This window comes from Vitis riparia, chromosome 15 (genome assembly GCF_004353265.1).
Source record: "Vitis riparia cultivar Riparia Gloire de Montpellier isolate 1030 chromosome 15, EGFV_Vit.rip_1.0, whole genome shotgun sequence".
NCBI classification, from domain to species: Eukaryota; Viridiplantae; Streptophyta; class Magnoliopsida; order Vitales; family Vitaceae; genus Vitis; species Vitis riparia.
Window position 1 is genome coordinate 21,354,662 of NC_048445.1, and position 21,729 is coordinate 21,376,390.

At 41.4% G+C, this 21,729-nt stretch overlaps 1 protein-coding gene across 3 annotated transcripts in view; it reads left to right on the forward strand.

The window, feature by feature from the left end:
• Positions 1-20,617, forward strand: part of LOC117932489 (TATA-binding protein-associated factor BTAF1) — a 62,644-nt gene extending 42,027 nt beyond the window's left edge. For all 3 annotated transcript variants that reach the window (XM_034853757.1, XM_034853759.1, XM_034853758.1), the window contains exons 13-29: positions 11,431-11,671; positions 11,895-12,068; positions 12,306-12,731; positions 12,825-13,253; positions 13,480-13,599; positions 13,689-14,171; positions 15,438-15,976; positions 16,614-17,103; positions 17,184-17,252; positions 17,966-18,070; positions 18,147-18,377; positions 18,451-18,714; positions 18,803-18,852; positions 19,086-19,195; positions 19,291-19,373; positions 19,751-19,963; positions 20,137-20,617. In XM_034853757.1, coding sequence (XP_034709648.1) covers positions 11,431-11,671; positions 11,895-12,068; positions 12,306-12,731; positions 12,825-13,253; positions 13,480-13,599; positions 13,689-14,171; positions 15,438-15,976; positions 16,614-17,103; positions 17,184-17,252; positions 17,966-18,070; positions 18,147-18,377; positions 18,451-18,714; positions 18,803-18,852; positions 19,086-19,195; positions 19,291-19,373; positions 19,751-19,963; positions 20,137-20,307 — 4,198 coding nt within the window. In that variant the 3' untranslated portion in view covers positions 20,308-20,617. The remainder of the gene's footprint in view (positions 1-11,430; positions 11,672-11,894; positions 12,069-12,305; positions 12,732-12,824; positions 13,254-13,479; positions 13,600-13,688; positions 14,172-15,437; positions 15,977-16,613; positions 17,104-17,183; positions 17,253-17,965; positions 18,071-18,146; positions 18,378-18,450; positions 18,715-18,802; positions 18,853-19,085; positions 19,196-19,290; positions 19,374-19,750; positions 19,964-20,136) is intronic.
• Positions 20,618-21,729: the final 1,112 nt, after the last annotated feature.

Genomic DNA, 21,729 nt, shown 5'->3' on the forward strand with positions numbered 1-21,729 from the left:
GGATCAAGGCCTGGCATGTCCTCATAGGACCATGCGAAAACGTCCAAGTATGCTCTGAGCAGCTGGATGAGGCTGTCCCTCTCATCAACAGATAAATCTGATCCGATCCTCAACTCCCTAGGCTGATCTGCTGTGCCGAAATCAACAATCTCTGCGTCCCCTACAGCAGGTGAAACTCTCTGATCAACGGGATCCGAATCGGGATCGGGAGATGAGTCATCATCTGAATCATGCTGTGCAATCTCATCATCAATATCAAAAATCTGTGATGTGGGTGAAGGTGGTGCAGATAAAGCAATATCACGAGACGCAGGCAAATACTCAAAAATGCTCAAATCCATAGATGAATCATGGGAAACAATGTCAGAACGGGAGACGAACCCCGACAGAACGTCAAATGAAAGAGGTGAGTCCACAAAGTCGGACACTCCCTCAACAATGCCAACATGGCTATCAATCAAATCAACAACAGATATAGCATCCTCAGCAATCTCCGGAGCAAGGGCAGTCTGGATCTCCTCAACGATCTCGACGAAGGATACCCCGAAAAGGTCAAAGGATGAAGCAAGCCCAGGCTGAATAGTCTCCTCAATCTGGCTCAGGCTCAGGGCGAGCATCTCGTCGGTATACTCGTCATGTGGCACAGCTCCGTCCACTCTGTCGGTGATCTCGGCAAATGCCCCATAATCATCGATCTCGTCAGGGAAGCAAAGTGTCATGAGGCTCGTGCGATCTGGAGAGGAAGGAGCAATCAACACAGAAGTCGAAGAACCAGGGGCTCCATCTCTCAATCGTAGCTGCTGGACAAGGCGCTGAAGCTCGGCCTCCTGAGTGGTGCTAAGTCCTCCAATGATCCCACCAGATGGCGCATGCGGCTCCGATGCCCTCACAAAATAATCTGCTAGGCTCCTGGTGTACGGACGCACAGGATAATAGAAGGGCGTATGAGTCAGTCGAGCCCTCACCCTCTCCTTGCGCAATCGCGCCATATAGAGATAATCGGCCTCAGTGGGGATGAACCCGAGCCCGAACGGTACATCATGATCAGGGATGGCTATGAACTCGCTCGGTCCATGCTGACGCCGACCCAATCCCATGCCAGGAAGATAGGACATGCCTCTCATCATATCAAGCACTACAGTGCTGCCATGCTGGTCAAAGGACATAGCGACGAAGTCCCGGCAAAAGTCCTCTAGCTCCACGGTCTGTACCTCATCAAAAGTGAATCCAGTCAGAAAAAGATCGTCGTCGCCATGGCTGATCTGGAGCACGGGCTCAGCGGAAATGAACATGTCCCCTGCCGACTGTACGACGACTACCTGGCCCTCATGGATGAACTTCACTTTCTGATGAAGTGAAGAAGGAATGGCTCCAGCTCGGTGAATCCACGGTCGGCCCAAAAGCAGGTTAAAGGATGTAGGAATCCTCAAAACCTGAAAGACAGCGATAAATGTGGCCGGACCGATCAGGAGCTCCATCTCCAGTGTACCCATGACCTCTCTACGGGTGCTGTCATAAGCTCGGACGGTCTGAGTGGATGGGCCAAAATCAGATGGTGCGTACCCAAGAGCGATGGCGGTGGCCAGAGGACATACGTTCAGGGCCGAGCCATTGTCTAGAAGGACAGATGGAACTCGACGACCTGAACAGCCAACAGATATATAGAGAGGACGCGTGTGGTCTGAACCCTCTGGTGGCAAGTCATCATCAGAAAAAACAATACAAGTGGCTCTGCCAGCCGTCATCATATGAATGAGTCCCTCGGGGGTGGTCGTGGTATCAACTCTGATCTGGCTCAGAGCTCGAATCAATGCATCCCGATGAGTACTGGAGGACGCTAAGAGGCTCCAGATAGAAATACGAGCCTGAGTGCTCTGCAACTGCCTCAAAATCTCATCATCCTCTGCTCTGACCTCCTCCTGGGATGCAGAAGTACCCTCAACTGGCCTAGCTGCCGCGGCTGGAGGTGGCTGTCGCATCACTCTACCCCCTCGAAGAATATACTGGACATCCGGAGTCTGAGAAATATCAATATGTGGAGCCTGAACCTCCTCGACATCTGGGACCAAGATGAACGGCGTCTGAACGCTATAACGTGTGAATGTCAGAGGCTCGGAAGTAGTAGCCTGTACAGACGCTGCCTCAGGAAATAATCCGAAGGAAGTGGGCACCTGAGGCCCCAAAGACATGCTGCTCATCTCGTAAATATCCCCCAACTCTATGGGCTCTGGATCTATGTCATCCCAACTCATCATGCAGACATGGTCATCAGAATCAGCAAAATCCAGGAAATGAATACCTCCGTCTGGTGGAGGAACTGCATGCGTGGCATGGGCCGGTAGTGGGTTTTGGGTTACACTCGGCTGACCCAAGTGAACCAAACCCTGATCAATCAAGTCTTGGATGGCATGCCTCAGTGCAGTGCATCGATCAGTCTCATGCCCTAGCCCCTGATGATAGGCACAATGCAAATCTGTCCTGAACTGAGGAGGTAGAGGCTGAGGGGGCGGTCTCGGAGTGAGTGCAGTCAACAAACCGGCCTCTATGAGCTTCCGAAGAGCCTGGCTCAACGGCATGCCTATCTGTGAAAACTGTCTCTGCGTCCTCAAAGCAAAAGGCGCAGAGGTCTGCTGAGCTCGAGGCCTAGGGTATGAAGGTGCGGGCCTCGGAGTGAACTGTGCAGCGTAGCATGGCTGTCCAGTGGCCGTATATGAAACAGGAGGCCTCTCAATGCCCTGAGCGGCATAGTAAGGTAGAGTCAATGGCTGAGCCTGATATGTCTGATCAAAAACCGGGGAAGGTGCCCGTGGCCTGAACTGCTGAGATGCATAAGAAGGATGAGGCTCGGAAAACTGTGGAATCGACTGATGACGCCTAGGAGGCCTCTGACTGGACGAACTGATAGCACTAACATCTGTCGACCTCGGTCCTACAAATGGCTTCTTCCCCTTAATGTCACTAGGGGAAGAATCTGTCCATAAACCTCTCGAGATGCCGTCCTCGACATCATATAAAGCCATAACCAGAGACCCAAAATCTGCAAACGGGACTCCGACCACATGTCTGGCGATCCTCGGCTGTAGGCTCCTCAATACCATCTGAATCTGGTCTCTCTCTGATGGTCTATCCACTATCTCAGCTATCTTCCCGCGCCAGCGGGAAATGAAAGAAGAAACGGACTCCTCTGTCCTCTGCCTCAGAGCCTCGAGCTCTCTCCTCGATACGTCTACGACAGTGTTAAATGAAAACTGTCGTAGGAACTCCTGGGCCAAGTCATCCCATGTACGGCGCCTCGAAGACTCTAGAGACGCAAACCAGCGCTGAGCCGCCCCACTCAGAGATAGGGGGAAAAGAGTGATCATCTGAAGCTCGTCCAGTCCATGAGCTCTCATCACGGTGCTATACAGTCGAAGATGGATGCGTGGACAACCGATACCAGTGTACCTCTCAATATCTGGCATCCTGAACTTAGCCGGCAAGCTGGCTACCGGCATACCCTCCAAATCATCCCATACAGCAGCTCCATCAGACACTCTCAGCTGCCTCACGCGCTGCTCAATGCGGTCCATGCGCGCATGTGTGTCATCAGCGACAGCGGCCTGGGCGACTATGGGTGGAGCAATCTCAGAAAGCCCACGTAATACATATGGTGATGCCTGATGCACTGAAGGAACGGGTGGGGGTGGTGGAGGTGGATGTGGGTCATATGGCGTCTCATCCTGAACTGCCGGTGGTCTACCCTGCTGACCACCGATCTCCTGTCTGAGGCTAGCCAAAGCCTCCTGGATAGAAGCCATGGCAGCCGTGAACTGATCGACTGTGACGAGCTGCTGATCCATATCTGGTGTATTTGAAACCCGAACTAATCTGCCCTCAACTCTGATCCACGAAACTATACCCAGACTGAGAGTAAAAACCCTGATCCTGAAAGTAACCCTCCTCTGCTCTGATCCACAAAGGTATATCAAGACGAGGAACAAAGGTCCGATCCTACAAAGCACGAAGAACGGAATAAGGATATGGCTCGGGGAATGTACAGAGGAAAAGATAATCTGAACAGGAACAAGCAAAACATCCAAGTGAAGATGAGCGGTCCGACCGTACTCAAACTCGTCCTGATCTCAGTGCACTCTCAACTGGAGACTAAACAGAGGGAAAATCGGATCCAAAACTGCGGCTACAGAGGCACGGAAAGCCCTCAGATGCACCCACGTGTAGGGAGGGAATCCTAATCGAAGGATCTACGGCTCAACCTACGAGGTCAAGGTGGCTCTAAATGGATATGGGTGGACTTTAAAATATCCCTAGCAGAAGCGATCATACCCTCCGGCGGTATGCAACCCTCTGCACGCCTCAGAAGAGACGGGGCGCTTCCATGCAAGGTGGTCATCACTTCCACACATGCACTACCTCGACATCCCAGGGGGTTTCCTATGGTGAAACCTCTCAAATTCTCAATGCTCAATAGTCAACTAGAGTGCACAGTGATGGTGTGGGTGCATCCGATAACCCTAAGAAGCTAAAACAGAAAGATGAAACACTCTGGTCGCACAACTATCCATGAAACCTAGCTCGGGGCTATACAGGTCTTCAATGATCGGACTCCAATCGACATCAAAGTGTCGCTTTCCTCCAGAATGCTCCCGTACATCGATATAGCCCGTCGCTAGACCCTACTCCTAATCTCCGGCTCGGTCAGAGAGCAAGCACACAGAAGGCCTCACACTTGCAATAGTGAGAGCCAAGATGAAAGGAATGACCGAAACCAAGAGAGTTGGAGATAGGGGGATAAATGTGCGACCCACATAGACAAACGGCATACAATCACGCAAGGGAGGGCAGTCATGCAATCATGCAATCAGGCAAAGCTCAGATATATCATCATGTACACACAAGATAAGCGAGAGTACAACAATCGAGACGAATAGTGATACAAACATCATGCTCAAAGATGATCAAAATAATATACAAACCAATGGATCAGCATTTCGAGCCGAGTGATATACAGTGGCGAGTGTATGCATGTGAAGTGATCAGAACAAGCATGGCAAAATCAGAATCAATGTGCTAATCGATGCAATAAGATCAATCATCAATAATCCAACATGTCAATGTCTCAAACGAATATATCAATGAAACACAGAAGAAATCATGGCATCGGAATCCTCAATCAAGATAAATCAATCAACACAATCGATATGTCAAAGTCTCGAGTGGATATAAAATCCGAGCATGCATCAAATATCCTCAATGTGCAATCAAGATATGAGTACCCACTAATCGACTCATCAAAAGCCACATTTGCTCCATCTTAAGTTCAAGCTTGACCCTCTAAAAATCCCCAGTGGAGTCGCCATTTTGTGGACCCCGCATTTCGGGCTCAATGCGTTTCCCACTCGATGGCGAGCTCGATTTCATTTGAAAAATGTTGATTTTATTGATTAAGAAAAATGACTTGGAGTCGCCACTTATTTTGTTTTATTTTTAAAGGGTAAACAAAATAAGAAAGAAAAACCCTAAGTGCGACTCTTTACTTTGGAAAAGGTGGTCTGTGAAAAACCGGATCGAGTTCGGGGGTCAGGTTACTTATCGGAAGGTACGGAAAAGACCGTAGCACCCCTTTAAGTCCCTAAAGTCGGGTCTCTACTAATGAGATGAAGCTGACATGGCAATCAATGTGAAAATCAATTAATACTCGAATCAATCATGCACATATGAGAATTAGAAAATACATATGAATTAACCAGAGTGAGAATGAGCGCGTACCTGGGCAACGAACCTTCATGCGCTATCAAGAAAAAGGGTTAGCACATAATTAAAGAATAAACTCAAGCATGTCATAGAGCAAAATGAATCAATCAAGTGTGATGATCAAATCAATCAATCAAAAATCACTTATGTAGGGCCCCCACCAAAACCCGTTTATTTTGCGTGAATTAATTCCATAAATTCCATTATTCGGAATTACGGAATTTGATTTTTGCTTATTTCAAAACAATTTAAAATCATGGAAGTTATGAAGGTTGCATGCCTGAAAGAAAAAATGGCAGCAAAATTTTATTAATAATGGGACTCTAAAAACAAAGCCTAAGGATGAAAATTAAAAATAAGTAAATAAATAAATAAATCAAAATGGAGTTTGAAAAACTAAAAGAAAACTAGAATCGAGAAATTATATGGAAAATGAGAGTTCTAGGACCTAAAAATAAATCTAAAGATGAAAATTTGAAAAACAAAGTTGTTTGAGGGATTTGGAAATTGGAAAATTATTTAAGGAAATAAGAATTTAAAAATAGAAATCATTTGAGAGCCAAGGGTGTGAGAAACCACTTATGAAAACAGAAATATGATGGAGAAGTGGGAAATGACACTATGGCCCAAAAATGGCCATGCACGTCATGCAGAGGGAGTCTGGAGTAGGTAGCAAATGGACTTCTGAGTCACTTTATTAGGCATGCGGCTGGCCACTGTGGTCTGCGCCCATGTTGACTGTATCCAAAATTGGAACGTTGACCTTGTTCTTCGTTGAAGACATCAAGTGACGTGTTTCATGGTGGTAAGACACGTACACTGTTGCGAAATGGGTAACTGCACCTTATATCCCTTGTTTCTTTTCCTGGGTTGTCCATCTGGGAATATACCACCACTCTCCAATGTAGACGTCCAGAATCTGGATTTCTTCTACTCAGTTTATCTGCCACCACTTTAGGAATATTCAGCTTGAACCAGGGTTGTTCAGGTTCTTGGTATCTTCCTTCATAATCTGCGTCCGTCAACGGACAATCTTCCAGTTCCTCATCGTGATCCAATACAAACTCAGGTATCTCGAGTCCGTTCCTCCTTACGTGGCTCCACAGAAACTCAAGCCTGTTCACGTGTTGAAGCTTCTGGTATAACCCTCCGTTAAAGAGAAAATGACCAAAGGTGGCGAAGAAGAGCTTGGCCTGCAGACCGAGGTGTAGGAACCTCGATGTGATCTTTAACATTGATCGGAATGACCTCGTAGATCGACCGAAGGACCGAGATTCCAGGAAAGTTATCGCTTCTCTGAACACCTGTATGCACATACACCACAGAGAACTGCTTCTCTCCCAGCTGAGAGAAAATCTTCTCCTCCAAATACTTTTTCAACACCTCAATGCTTATAACTCGAGAGGGAAAGTGCTTTCCGATGATAACAAGAACCTTCCGACTGTATCTATCCGTACCTTGGATCTTGAAGATCTGAAACTTCTCCATCAGTTGTTCTTGATCGACATGAGACAGGCCAGAAGCAGAAGAACTCATGGCTAAACCAAAGGTCCTAAACCTCAACCTCTTTTCAATAGTTTAATTGTTACAACTTACGAGCACCAATAAAGAAAACATAACAATAACAGTTTGCCCAAGTTTTGGTCGTTGTAACTTGCAAAAAGCAAAGACTCTCCGTCGGCGGACTCCCCCATATAAATATATAGAGAGAGGGTGCGGGAGTTCAGTGCTTGCAGGTACGTCTCTTAGCTGTGAACCTGGAGGACCACCCAAGGTATTACTACCCTTTTGCCCTTTCTTTTTCTTCTTTCTGCCACTTCAGCTTGGTAGAAGGCAGTGACCAATTCTGGTCTCAGAATACAACATCGGGACCCAGGTCCAGTATAATATCCTCGGCAGTGCAAAATCCGTTGTAAAGGATATGAGCAAGATGATTTGCAGACTTCATGTGTTTCAGAGATTCTTGCGCTTGCTCTAACAAATACCGAAATCATGTGATCTTCGAGATTCGTCAAAGGGATCCTTCTTATCATCGGTACGGGACTGTTTCAGGTCAGAAATAGAGCCCGCGACGTTAAAGATGGGCTCGTCGTTGGGCACGCTGAGTATGACGGAGATAACCACGTTCCGGAATGATGACAGCATGAACGACAGAAGAAAAGGAGGCATGAAGATCACTTAGACGGTAGCCATGAAAGCTCTGCAAGCTCCCGTGACTGCCTTATTTTTCATAGACCTTGCAGCATTGCTGTGGTTGCTTGGCGTTTCGGTGATGGCGGAGGCACTTCGCCGCCGGCGGCAAGCCGCCGGCGTCGTTCGAGGATAACTTTGCTTGCTCTATTTCTTTCTCAAGTTCATTTTCCTTCTTTTCAGTATTTCATACTTCCCATGCACGTGTATGAGTGAAGTTGGAACTTTAATGAAGGCTATGGATGACCTTTGGGGGGAAAATGGGATTGGAGAAATGGGTTTGTATGAAAGAGAGGTTGAAGGGATGGGGCAGTAGGTATGACTATAGTGGGCATGGTGACATGGGTATGAAAGAATATGGGTTTAGGGGTTTAGAAAATGGGTAGCAAAGAAAATAGATCAGTGGGTATTAAAGGGGTAGTAGATGTGAAGGATGAGTGGTGCAGGAGGTTGGTATGAGAGATTGAGCATGAAGGATGGCAAGAAGGAAAACGGATTATGGACGATGGGTTTGGTGGTGTCGGGTGGAGAGAGAAAAGGGTATAGTAATATGCATGGGGGCGTAATGATGGATTTCAAGCACGTTTCATACAAACCCAACAGAACCCTAGGTGCGCCAAGCATATCCTGCAGCAGCTGCAATACCATGGTCTACAAAAATAATAGCAATGAAAGGAGCCCCCCCTCTCTGCGAACGTCACAGGCTTCTCTTAAAGCATGGAATTATAGCACTTTCTTCACGGGTTTCAAAGGAGCGGTGTGGTACCAGGGTTGAAGATAGTCCTCTCAGAGACTTTAGACAAGGACCTGACCATCTATACTTCAGCAATGAAACTACATGCTTCTTCATATGGTGCATTTTCAAGAAAATAGCCTCACTCCTACTGATCCAAAACTGAAATACCCCAGAAATCCGGGCACCAATAACCACATTCTGAACAATGAAAACTTCTCCAAAAACACCTTCTCCCCTCTGGAGCTTACAGAGCTCTCTGAAAAACCTCCCTCAGCAGGCTTCAAAAACTCAACTCCCTCTGCCAGAAACGCTTCCAGCTTCTATATCCCCGAAACAACCACGAAAAATACCCATCTTCCCTCCTTGAAAAGACATGCTTCCCCAAGCAACCTGCTATCTTGCTTTCCCTTCGAACCAACGAATCACCTCTCCAAAAGATGCCAAAAATAGAGAAAAGCAAAGAAGAGAAAAAAAAAGAAAAAAAAAAAAAAGAAGAGAAAAAAAAAAGAACAAGAGAAGAAGAAGAACACAGCAGTATAGAAGGGGAAATAATGCCATTAAATCCAAAAACCTGATTCATGAAGATCAAAAGAGTTTGCAAAAGTGACTGGTGGAGGATTTAAATGAACTCAAAACTCAAACACCATATACAACAATATGCAACTCATACGCGTGAGAACAAGAATCAAGCAAACAAAAATCAGAAGCAGGTTTTATTCCTTAGATAAACAAGGCAGTCATCTAAATATCAACAAGAAACGCAAAGTGATCATAAAAAAAATAAGATAAGATGAAGTAAGAAATAAGAACATATGATGAGAGATGATCAAACCTTGCTCTTTCCTCCCCTCTGCAGCTTACAAAACCCCAGGATGTACCCTAGCAGCTCCCTCCCTGGAATCCTCTCTGAAGCTCTCACCAAATATCTCTCCCTCACAGCTAAACGAACACCTCTTCTCTCTGGAAAAACCTAGCTCTCCATGGTAGTCCCCTCCAAACGCAAGGAATCCTCAGAAAAATATCTCTCTCCCTCAGCTCCCACTCTCCCAAAACTCTCTCTCTACCCCCAAAATATCTCCTCTCCTGCAGCTTTTTTTCTTCCTTTCCTTCCTTTTTTACTCTCCCGGATTTGCCCTCTTAACAGCCTCTGCAGCAGCAACCCCACTCCCCTCACTCTCACATGCAGCTGGCAACCTAAAAAATGTCCCCCTCAGAAAATATCCTCCAACGGCCTGGAGAGAGAGAGACCAAGCAGCTTTTTGCAGCTTCCTCAAACACGTGTCAAAGTTTCATTTGCTCATTGATTCCACTACCTGGTTCCTTGTCCACCAAGCACGAGACGACACGTGGCTCTTTAAGAGCCTTCCACCTGGCAAAAGGAGCTGCAACAATTACCTCCCAAAATGGGGGTCTACACAACCTAATATAGACAAAGAATGGTTATCTATGTACACTTTGATGCAATCCAAAAAAGTACTCGTAAAAGAAGATTCAATTTTTTTGTTCTGACGGCAAATCTTCAAAAGACCTCATATTTCTTCCCTTCCACAATGTTCAAAACAAATAGATAGGGGTTGGCCTCCAAGTTTTTTTCTGTTTCTTTCCCATAAAATTTCCACACCAACTCAACAAATTTCCTTTTATTGTAGAGTGCATCACCTAAACTACACCAAAAAGAGAAAACAAGCTGCCATAGGATACTTGCTTTAGGGCAATGAAGAAGTAAATTATCATCCGATTCTTCCTCAACTTTGCGCAAATAGCATTGATTTGGTGTTGTCCGTCCCTTCCTTTTAAGTTGGCCAATAATTAAAGTTTGACCTTTTTCATGTTGCTTCCTAAGCAAAGAATCCCAATTTCATAGGTACCTACAAATTCTATACCGTGTTTAGACCTTAAAATTTTAGTCCGTTTGCTCCTGCATCAACTTTAGTTAAACTTAAGCCTCTTAGTGTGTCAAGGTGTGGCGGGAAAGAAATGCAAGGATTTTTGAGGATAAAGCAAGGAATTCAGAGTATCTTTGAGATTCTATTCGTTTTCTTGCTTCTCTTTGAGCTTTTTGTTCTAAGGTTTTTAAGGGGATACCTCTTAACGTGTTACAACTTGATTGGTTAGCTGTGTGTAATCCCAATGGGTTGGTCTAACTAGAGTGTTTGCTTGTTCTTTCTTTGTATTTTCTTATATTTGATTACTTGTAGTCTTGTTTTTCTTTGGTGGGAGGATTCTTCATCCTTCTCTTGTACTTCCTTTTTATCAGTATATTATTTTGTCGTTTCCTATCAAAAAAAAAAAAGTGTGTCAAATTTATTATTGGAAGTTCATATATTATATTGGTTTCACATCTCTTTCTTGTGTTTTAATGATAATGATCCTTGATCAACTTCTTTAAAGATTCCTTCTCTTAGTTTAGACTTTTCTTCCTGCTTATCTTGTACCTTTTTTTTATTTTTGCAGATTTATTAGATATAAAAAGTAGTGAATTGATAAAAACAGAAAATAAGAGGGGAGGTTAACAGACAGATAGATTTTTGGTGGATGTAAGAAAATATAAAGTTAACCTTGATGAGTAATGAGTAACGATCTATCTCTATAAAAAGGATTTACATGATGTAAAGAACTTATATTTTATTTTCCAACTTAAATCTTTGGTCAGTCCTGAAGTGGGACTTTTTTTTCTGAATTTCATCTCATACAAACTGTGAATAAATTGCATTGTGAAAATCCTTCTAAAAGCTTTGTTATTTGTTTTTCAGTGTAATGAATCTGTTGGCAGAAATCTATTCTCAGGAAGAGATGATTCCTAAGATGTTTGGGGCATCGGCATCAAAAGAGAAACAAGAACTTGATCTGAATGAAGTAGTTTGCATTGATGATCTTGGGGAAGGGATAAATATCCAGGAAAATCCTTATATGTTGTCAACACTGGCACCGCGATTGTGGCCATTTATGAGGCATAGTATCGCCTCAGTCCGATATTCAGCTATTCGTACTTTGGTAAAATTTTCTTTGTCTTAACATTTTGCATTTATTTCTTCTCTTGAATGTTCTTATGTGAGCATAATTGCACAAAGCAGACATTGAAGCTATGCGTGCCTTTCAACTTCTAGCCCTAAAGGGGAAAAAAGATTTTATGTTTGCTTATTTAGACTAGTGCATAGGGTATATACTAAAAAATATTCCATTCTAATGTTGAATCACTAAAGAATTTCATGTGCAGGAGCGGCTTCTTGAAGCTGGGTACAAAAAGAACATCTCTGAACCCTCAACTAGTTCTTTTTGGCCGTCTTTTATTTTGGGCGATACATTGAGGATTGTTTTTCAGAACTTGCTGCTAGAATCAAATGAGGAAATTTCACAGTGTTCTGAGAGGGTTTGGAGGCTTCTTCTTCAGGTTTTTATTTGCTACCATTTGTACATGTGGTATTGTGAATGGTTGAATGTTTTCTCATCCTGCTTTTGTAACATGCTGAACTGCAAATATGTGCTACTGTTTTACTATTTTTTAAATTTTTTTTAATTTTTATTTAATATTAGGACTCACTTGTAACAATTAGGTTTGCTGCTATAGTGGCTATGCCATTTACTTGTTTCTCATTTTTGCAATTCTTGTCTTTCTGATTGGTGATAGTGCTCGGTGGGTGACTTGGAAGATGCTGCAAGGTCATATATATCTTCTTGGATAGAATTAGCAACCACTCCCTATGGCTCACCATTGGATTCTACAAAAATGTTTTGGCCTGTGGCCCTTCCTCGAAAAAGTCATTTCAGGGCAGCAGCTAAAATGAGAGCTGTGAAGCTTGAAAATGACTCTTGCAGAAACATTGGCTTGGATTTTACAAAAGAAACTAATTTGCAAGAAAGAAATGGAGATTCTTCTGCCAATTCTGTTAAGATAATTGTTGGTGCTGATTTGGAAAAGTCAGTGACCCATACTCGAGTAGTTACAGCAGCTGCGTTGGGCATTTTTGCATCTAAGTTGCATGAGGGTCCTATTCAATATGTGATTGATCCATTGTGGAAGGCCCTTACCTCTTTATCTGGAGTCCAACGGCAGGTAGTGCATGTACTTTTTGAGTTTAATAGTAAATGCAACTAAGCTCCTGTGTTTCTCTCTCACACTCATTTTTGAATTGCTCATTTTCACCAGGTGGTTTCTATGGTTCTTATTTCTTGGTTTAAGGAGATAAAAAGCAGGGATGGTATTGTGCCTGGTTTGCCCAGTTATCTTAAAAACTGGTTATTTGATTTGTTAGCCTGCACTGATCCTGCATTCCCTACAAAAGATTCTCTTGCTCCCTATTGTGAGCTTTCAAGAACATACACTAAGATGCGTGGTGAAGCAAGTCAGTTGTTCCGTGCTGTAGAGTCTTCTGGCCTGTTTGAGAATTTGTTATCAACAACAAAAGTTGACCCAGAAAGCTTGACTGCAGATGATGCAATGAGTTTTGCATCGAAACTCTCACTGCCAGTCGGTGATACTTCTGGAGAGGAATCTATGGGAAGGAACATTGTTGATGACTTGGAATCATTAAAACAAAGACTTTTAACTACTTCAGGCTACTTAAAATGTGTTCAGGTATAGTTATTTCATTTCCAGTATGTGTGCTGCTTTGGGTGCTTAATTTTGCAAGTTAAAGTAGAAGTTATAATTCTTTTTCAATACAAAAGTACTGGGTTAATTCTCCCATGAGTTTGTCTGCATTATTTTTCATATCACACTTCAAATTCAATGTTGGCTAAAGGAACCACTAGTTTTGTATTTCACTTGCTGACACACTTTCTTATCTGGGAGCAATGTACAGAGTAATTTGCATGTTAGTGTATCGGCCTTAGTTGCAGCTGCAGTTGTCTGGATGTCAGAGCTTCCTGCAAAACTTAATCCAATTATTTTGCCTTTGATGGCTTCTGTTAAAAGGGAGCAGGTAGTGTTTTTGAAGTGTGTACTATTTCGTTTACATGCCCCCACTTGCATGCATTTGTTTATGCTGAATTGTCTTGTTTTCTTTTTAAGGAGGAAATACTGCAACAGAAGGCAGCTGAGGCACTTGCGGAGCTTATTTGTCGTTGTATTACACGTAGACCTGGTCCAAATGATAAGTTGATTAAGAATCTTTGTAGTTTGACATGCATGGATCCTTGTGAGACACCTCAAGCTGGAGCCATTAGTTCCATGGAGGTTATTGAAGATCAAGATCTTCTCTCGTTCGGGAGTAGTATGGGTAAACAGAAGTCAAAGGTTCATATTCTAGCTGGTGGTGAAGACAGATCAAAGGTTGAGGGCTTTATTAGCAGACGAGGGTCTGAACTTACATTGAAGCATTTGTGTGAAAAGTTTGGTGCTTCATTGTTTGATAAGCTTCCCAAACTATGGGATTGCCTTACTGAAGTTCTTAAACCTGGTAGTATTGCAGAGTTAACTCCTGAAGATGAAAATGAAACTAAGCCAGTTTTTGAATCCATTAAGGATCCTCAGATCTTGATAAATAATATCCAGGTCATTACTATCCTCAATCTTCATGTTTTGTCTTCTCCATCTCCTCCTTATATTTACTTATTTTATTTAGTTTTATTATTATGCACGTAAATTAGCATAAATTTGCAACTTGATTTTGATATATGGCATTCAATCTTTTTATTCTTTTTTTCTTTTTTTCTTTTTTTGATAAATTATGGCATTCAATCTTGTACCTTTCCATCCTCATTTCTTTGGCACCTAAGTTTCTGAGTGAAAGTTCAGTTGAAGAGGTCATAACATATTACCTACACTTTATTAATGATAGGATTGTGATAACCATTTTTATTTTTTTGTCCCCCCACCCCTTCTCTTATATTTGAATCTTTTTCCATATAAATGTTGGAATAGATGATTAACCTATCTTGACCAGTTTTAGAAAAGTTTGATTTTTACCAGGACTAGGATTTGAAGTCTATTGTTTTGAGTGCCTTGTCCAAATAGTAGGTTAAGTAAGGGCCAAAGGGGCGGGTTTATTGTAGGCAGGTGGGGTTTATTTTAAAAGGTGTTAGCAACACTTGCATTTTAATCCTAGGCAAGATTAGATTGCTAGGTCAGTTACAAAGGGATCAGCGAAGACTGCTATTTTTGTAATCATAATATTCTTTCAATTCTACTCAAATGGATGCAATTAACTGGAAGAGCATTATGTTGCTGTTCAAGATCTGGATATATAGGTCCAAGGTTTTAGCTCTTTAGTTATTTTGTTCCCTTTGACATCACTTTAGGAACATAGCCCATCTCAGGTGAAACATTTTCTGATAGGCACTCTGTTGAGTCATTTTAGTTTTTTTTATAGAAAAACATTTTCCTCATTTTTATTTAAAATGTTCTCTAATTTAAGAACTTTCAGGTTGCCAAGCATTCTTTTTCCTGCAATTTTAGACTGGTGCTAATTTGAGAAACTAACTCATGGGCATAAGGTTTTTATTTTTATCATATATTATATATATAGTTTTAGTTTTTTTTTTTTTTTTTTACTTTCTTTTTAAAGTTTTAGATCATTTTTGTCCTATATGCTTTCTGATTCTGAACTAGTTTGTCATGACGAATCATAGACCCATGAAGTAAATTAACTTCAGAGATAAATGTTACCCTGTTTTTGTCTTTAAGTGGCAAGTGAATAATCAATCTAGGCCCTGCACTTATCTAATGGTTTATGAATTTCAAATTAATTGTCTTTTTCTCTCTCCTCTCCCTCTCTCTCTTTTTTGTTAATAATGCTGCTATGCTGCTTTTGGTTCACAGGTGGTACGTTCTATCTCTCCTATGCTGGAGGAGACAGTGAAACCAAAACTGCTCACACTTCTACCGTGCATTTTCAAATGTGTTCGCCATTCCCATGTTGCTGTTCGATTAGCTGCTTCCCGGTGTATCACTTCAATGGCCAAGTCAATGACAACAAGTGTCATGGGAGCTGTAATTGAAAATGTCATTCCTATGTTGGGAGATATGTCATCTGTTCATACCAGACAAGGTGCTGGTATGCTTGTTAATTTGCTTGTTCAGGGATTGGGTGTGGAGTTGGTTCCCTATGCTCCTTTGCTAGTTGTTCCTCTCCTCAGGTGTATGAGTGATTGTGATCATTCAGTCAGGCAGAGTGTGACACATAGTTTTGCCGCCCTTGTTCCTCTTCTTCCATTAGCTCGGGGTGTTTCTCCACCTGTTGGACTGAGTGAAAGTTTATTGAAAAATACTGAAGACGCACAATTTCTCGAGCAACTTCTTGACAACTCCCACATTGATGATTACAAGCTCTCTACTGAATTAAAAGTGACACTGAGGAGGTTTGTACGATTGTCAACTTTTTGTGATTGTGGTTTGTCTTGTCTTGTTTTGTTTTGTTTTGTTTCTTTCTGCAAAATTTGTATGTTATTGGTATATAACACATTGCCACTCATACATGCCTCTATGAGAAAATTATCACACCAATAACATGGTTTTCAAAATTCTTTTCTTTTTGTCCCTTCTCCCTTTTGCCCTAGTTTATAATTGTCCCTGTTTCTTCTTTATTTTTCTTTTATACCTTTTCTTAAATTTCTTTCAATTTGTGTTATCTCAATCATTCATGACTTCTGATATAACAATATACTTTATTTTGGCTGTTATTTTTGCCATTTCAGAAATCTCAATCTTAGTTTGGTTCCACATTTCAATCCTGAAGTCTTCTTATTGCGAGGCTGGTGATTTAGAGGACTAGGATTTGTGGGGCAATAATTCACTTGGCATCCAGAGTGTATTGTTTTGGTATCTGTTGGGGCATCTCAAGTGTGTCATGCTGAAGTCAGTCTTGGATTTAGTGTGTTTTAGAAAGTTTTAATGCACTAATGTTAAACATAGTAGAAAAAGTATATTAAAGTTTATTGTCTGGCTTTTTTCACCTTCTGGCATGGTAATCTATAATGACTACATTGATGCTTGTAGGTATCAACAGGAAGGTATAAATTGGTTGGCTTTTCTAAGACGTTTCAAGCTTCATGGGATCTTATGTGATGATATGGGCCTTGGTAAAACACTTCAAGCTTCGGCAATTGTGGCATCTGACATAGAAGAGCACCGTACCTCAAAAGATGGCACATATCCTCCATCTTTAATTATTTGCCCATCAACACTTGTTGGACACTGGGCCTATGAGATAGAAAAGTATATTGACTCTTCTGTCATAACTACACTTCAATATGTTGGTTCTGCTCACGACCGCATGTCTTTACAAGGTCTTTTTGAAAAGCATAATGTCATCATAACATCATACGATGTGGTCCGTAAAGACGTTGATTATCTTGGGCAGCTTCTCTGGAATTATTGTATTTTAGATGAGGGACATATCATCAAAAACTCAAAGTCTAAAATCACGAGTGCCGTAAAACAGTTAAAAGCCCAACATCGCCTCATATTGAGTGGAACACCAATCCAGGTTTGATTATGACTTTAAGCACTCAAATTTTAAAAATGAAATTCCAGATTTGTTGACAAATGATTCATCTTATATTGCAGAATAACATCTTGGATTTGTGGTCCCTTTTTGACTTTCTAATGCCAGGATTTCTTGGAACAGAAAGACAAGTATGTGTCCTACTTTCGAAACTGTACCATATTTTTCTTCTCCGCTTTGTGGTTATTATCGAATATTTAGTTTCATCCTTATCTGGTATTGCTTTTTGGATTTCTATTTAATCAAAGGACACCTTTGTAAAAAGCTAATAGAAGCATTTATCATAATTTGAAAATCATTAAAATAAAATAAAATAATATGCTACATTATTTATCAATCAATATTGGTGTTGCATAGTTGCATGTTTGTTTAAATTTTTCTATTATGTATTGTCATGATCTGATGCTGGCATTTCTGGTGCATAATCGTTTGTCTGTATTTATCCTGCCTTTCCACCTCTCTTGTCACGCTTCCAACATGTTACTGTATTTCCTTCTCTTGCTGCAGATTAGTATGAGAACATATTAGCTATTATCTATATATTTTGTAGTCACATTTAGAAGGAAATCTCTAGCAATTTTAGCTATAGATCAAATTTCTATTGTTATGTTGCCTTGTTTTCCAATGAGAATACTCATGAAAAATTGATTGAATGTAAATGTATTGTCTGTTGCTAGATGTTTGTTACTCTTGATGTTTTCTGGATCTATTGACATTTTTGTTGCATAGACCAGCATTTTGCCTTCATGTTGTTCTCATATTGATCTTACTGTGCACTGTTAGCTACAATTGTAGTTCCTGTTATTTTTACATACATTACTAAGATTTGATGTCTCTTTGACAGTTTCAAGCCACTTATGGAAAGCCGCTGCAGGCAGCTAGAGATTCCAAATGTTCTGCCAAGGATGCTGAGGCAGGGGCACTAGCTATGGAAGCATTGCACAAGCAGGTAAACATTTATTTATACTTTGTGACACTATTTTAGAATTGATGCAATTTCAGCTGAAATATTTTATTTCCAATAGGTAATGCCTTTCCTTCTCCGGCGGACAAAGGATGAAGTCTTGTCTGATCTCCCAGAGAAGATTATTCAGGACAGATACTGTGACCTGTGTCCTGTGCAATTGAAACTTTATGAACAGTTTTCTGGTTCACATGTGAGACATGAAATTTCTAGTATTGTAAAGCGGAACGAGTCTACAGACACAGGAGAAGGAAATAGTGCTTCACCCAAAGCGTCTTCACATGTTTTCCAGGTAATGTGGTAATTGTTCTTCGGTTCAGTCAGTTTTGTGTTATCTGATACTGGCCTTACCTTTCATGTTTCAGGCACTTCAATACCTGCTAAAACTTTGTGGTCATCCATTGCTTGTTGTTGGTGAAAAGATCCCAGATTCACTTACAACCATTTTGTCAGAATTCTTTCCTGGCACTTCTGACATTATGTCGGAACTTCATAAACTCCACCACTCTCCTAAATTGATTGCTCTTCAGGAGATTTTGGAAGAGTGTGGAATAGGTGTGGATGCTTCAAGTTCCGAAGGGGCTGTTAGTGTTGGGCAGCACAGAGTTCTGATATTTGCTCAGCATAAGGTAATGGCTACACCATGTTTGGCATCTTCATTATAAGTGAAAATCTTTTATGCTCTTATGATCTCATTAGCATTGACATCCCATGCAGGCATTCCTGGACATAATTGAAAGAGACTTGTTTCACACCCATATGAAGAGGTGAGTCTCCTGTATTCTGTTTTCGACCTGGTGCCATTGGGTCATTTCTCGTTTTTGAGAGAGAAAAGCTTGCTTGCCTGGAAGAATTTTGGCATTTGCCTATGTGACTATGTTCCTTCATTGCCGGTAGTTTTTTTCCATTATTAATGATGCAGCAGCATATAACATAGCATCAAAATAATTATTTGACATAGTTGATTATTCTAATTGTTTTATGTCTTGCCTCAAAACAGTGTCACTTACTTGCGACTGGATGGTTCTGTTGAACCAGAAAAACGTTTTGAAATTGTGAAAGCTTTCAATTCAGACCCAACTATTGATGTGTTGCTGCTTACAACTCATGGTAGGATTTTATTATTCAGAAAGTAAACTCAAGCTAACCTATCCAAAAAATGGTAAGAATCTTATGTAGAGTTTATGTATTGTAACCCTTTGCAGTGGGTGGGCTTGGTTTGAACTTGACTTCAGCTGACACCCTCGTTTTTATGGAGCATGACTGGAATCCAATGCGAGATCATCAGGTATTTTAATATTTACTTGTGCAGATTTTTCTTTTCCTTCTCAAAATTAAATAAGAACATAAGACCATGATTTTACCGTCTATCATGCCAACCTTTAAGAAATTTTCTTAAGGTGCTCTCAAGTAGATCTAGAATCTCTTTCTGATTGCTAGCAGATATTATTGTAGACAATGCTGTGGTATATTTTCTATCTGAGCTCTACTTTAGAGGCACAAGAGTCAATTGTTCCTCAAAATATCCTCTCTAATTTTGGAAATAACTTCTTTTTGCTTAAATATCTACCTAAAGGAGATCTCGTCTTGGGATACATGACAGATCCATTGTTCATTCCCTAGTATAACAAACTTGCTATCTGTGTTATATAAACAAACTTTCAGGCAATGGACAGAGCGCACAGGTTAGGTCAGCGAAAAGTTGTAAATGTCCATCGTCTAATCATGCGTGGAACTCTGGAAGAGAAAGTTATGAGCCTCCAAAGGTTCAAGCTGTCAGTTGCTAATTCTGTCATTAATTCTGAGAATGCCAGTATGAAAACAATGAATACGGATCAGTTGCTTGATCTATTCACATCTGCAGAAGCATTGAAAAAGGTATTGCTAACTGAGAATTTTCCCACACATGCTCACACCCACAACTTATTTTAAGGCCTTTTTGGCCATTAAAAATAAAGTCTAAAATCCTATATGAATATCTCTCTTTAGTTAGGAAGGCAGGATTGAATTGCACTTGTTTTTAACAAATTTTACATACACTTGGCTTCCAGGGAGCTGCTCAATCGAAGCGTTCAGATGGCAACTTTGATGGTGACCCGAAATTAGTGGGTAGTGGGAAGGGGTTGAAAGCCATCCTGGGTGGATTGGAAGAGCTGTGGGATCATTCACAGTACACTGAAGAATACAATCTGAGCAATTTCTTGACAAAGCTGAACGGGTGAGGAAGGTGAGGCAGGTGGCAGCCTGTGTACAAATTGTATATTTCTGGAGGTAGAGAGAGAGCCTTAGATTTTGCCATTGCTACTGCAATTCTTTTTGCAATTTTCTTTTCATTTTTCTCGTTCCATCTATATATGCATTTGTATTTGTGCCAAGGCTGGGAAAAACAATATATGTTTTTGAGGGGTTAGTGCGGGAGTCAGCCTGGCCAATAGGGGGCAATTGGTAGGGGAAAGAAAATTGTAAATGTAGGATTATACTCTGTATATACAATCAGCTTCTTTTTTGAGTTACTACTTCATCATATTGCCACACAGACTGCAACTTGGACGGTTGGAAGTGGAAATCCTCTCTCTCTCTTTCTCTCTCTCCAGGTGCCTTAATTTTTTTATTTTGTTTTTTATTTAATAATAAAAAAAAAAAAAAAAAAGAGAAAACAATTGTAATCACCTATAATAAATATGCCTTCCTATTTCTTAAAATTTTCCACCCTTGGACTTGGGTAGAGAAAAACAAGTATCTTTGTCCCGACCTTTCTGTTAGAGTTCTCTCTTTGTTTCTTTGACAGGTGCCCTACCAAATATAATACTTGGATAAGAGTAAAAATGGGAGTTGACATTGAAGCCAAGGGGCTTTTGAAGCAAATATACGGTCGGTTCCCTAACCCCACGAAAGCAATAATTACTAGACCAAATGAGGATTCTTGAGAAACCGACCCTGGGGTAGCTGTGAATTTCTAGCTGCATGGACTCTGTAACGTGTACCCATGTTGGTTGGTTAAGGTTAAGAGAGGAGGGACATGCCATCCTTTCATTCCTGTGAATCAAGTCTGCAGTTTGTCCATCATCCCTTGGTGAACCCCACACACCACTTCCACATCCGGAGTAGGATAAGCAAGAGTGATGCTAATGAGGGACCCAGAAAACATGATGCTATTCCAGAGGAGAGAGATGAGAAGAATGGAAGGTGAAGTCAAGTCCAAATGCTAAGGCAAATACTAGTAAGCTAGCAACAGTGGCTTTGGTGGTTATGTGGCGGGCCTCAAATACAGCCTTGGACTCATTCTGGAACTTAAACTGAATAAGGTCGAGAGGCACAGAAAAGTGAAGGTAAATGATATTGGGTCTCACAGTACACTGTTTTTTTTTCTTTGGATGGAACTTGAATGGCCAACCAGAGCAAACCATTCTGTACCTAGAGATAGGTAGGTGGGAAAGCTTCAGGTTCATGTTCTTGGTATTGCATTGGGCTGTGAAAGCTGAAAACCGCTGCCTTTTCTTTTTGGCATATATATCAATATCCTTAATGGGTTTGTTGTTGATTGTATTCCTCATACAGTATTGTTGCTCAGTCCTGGTCGTTTGGATCAGTTGAAGATGAGGTGGTAGCCTTTGGGTGCAAAGAGGTGTGGGAGTGGTGACTGG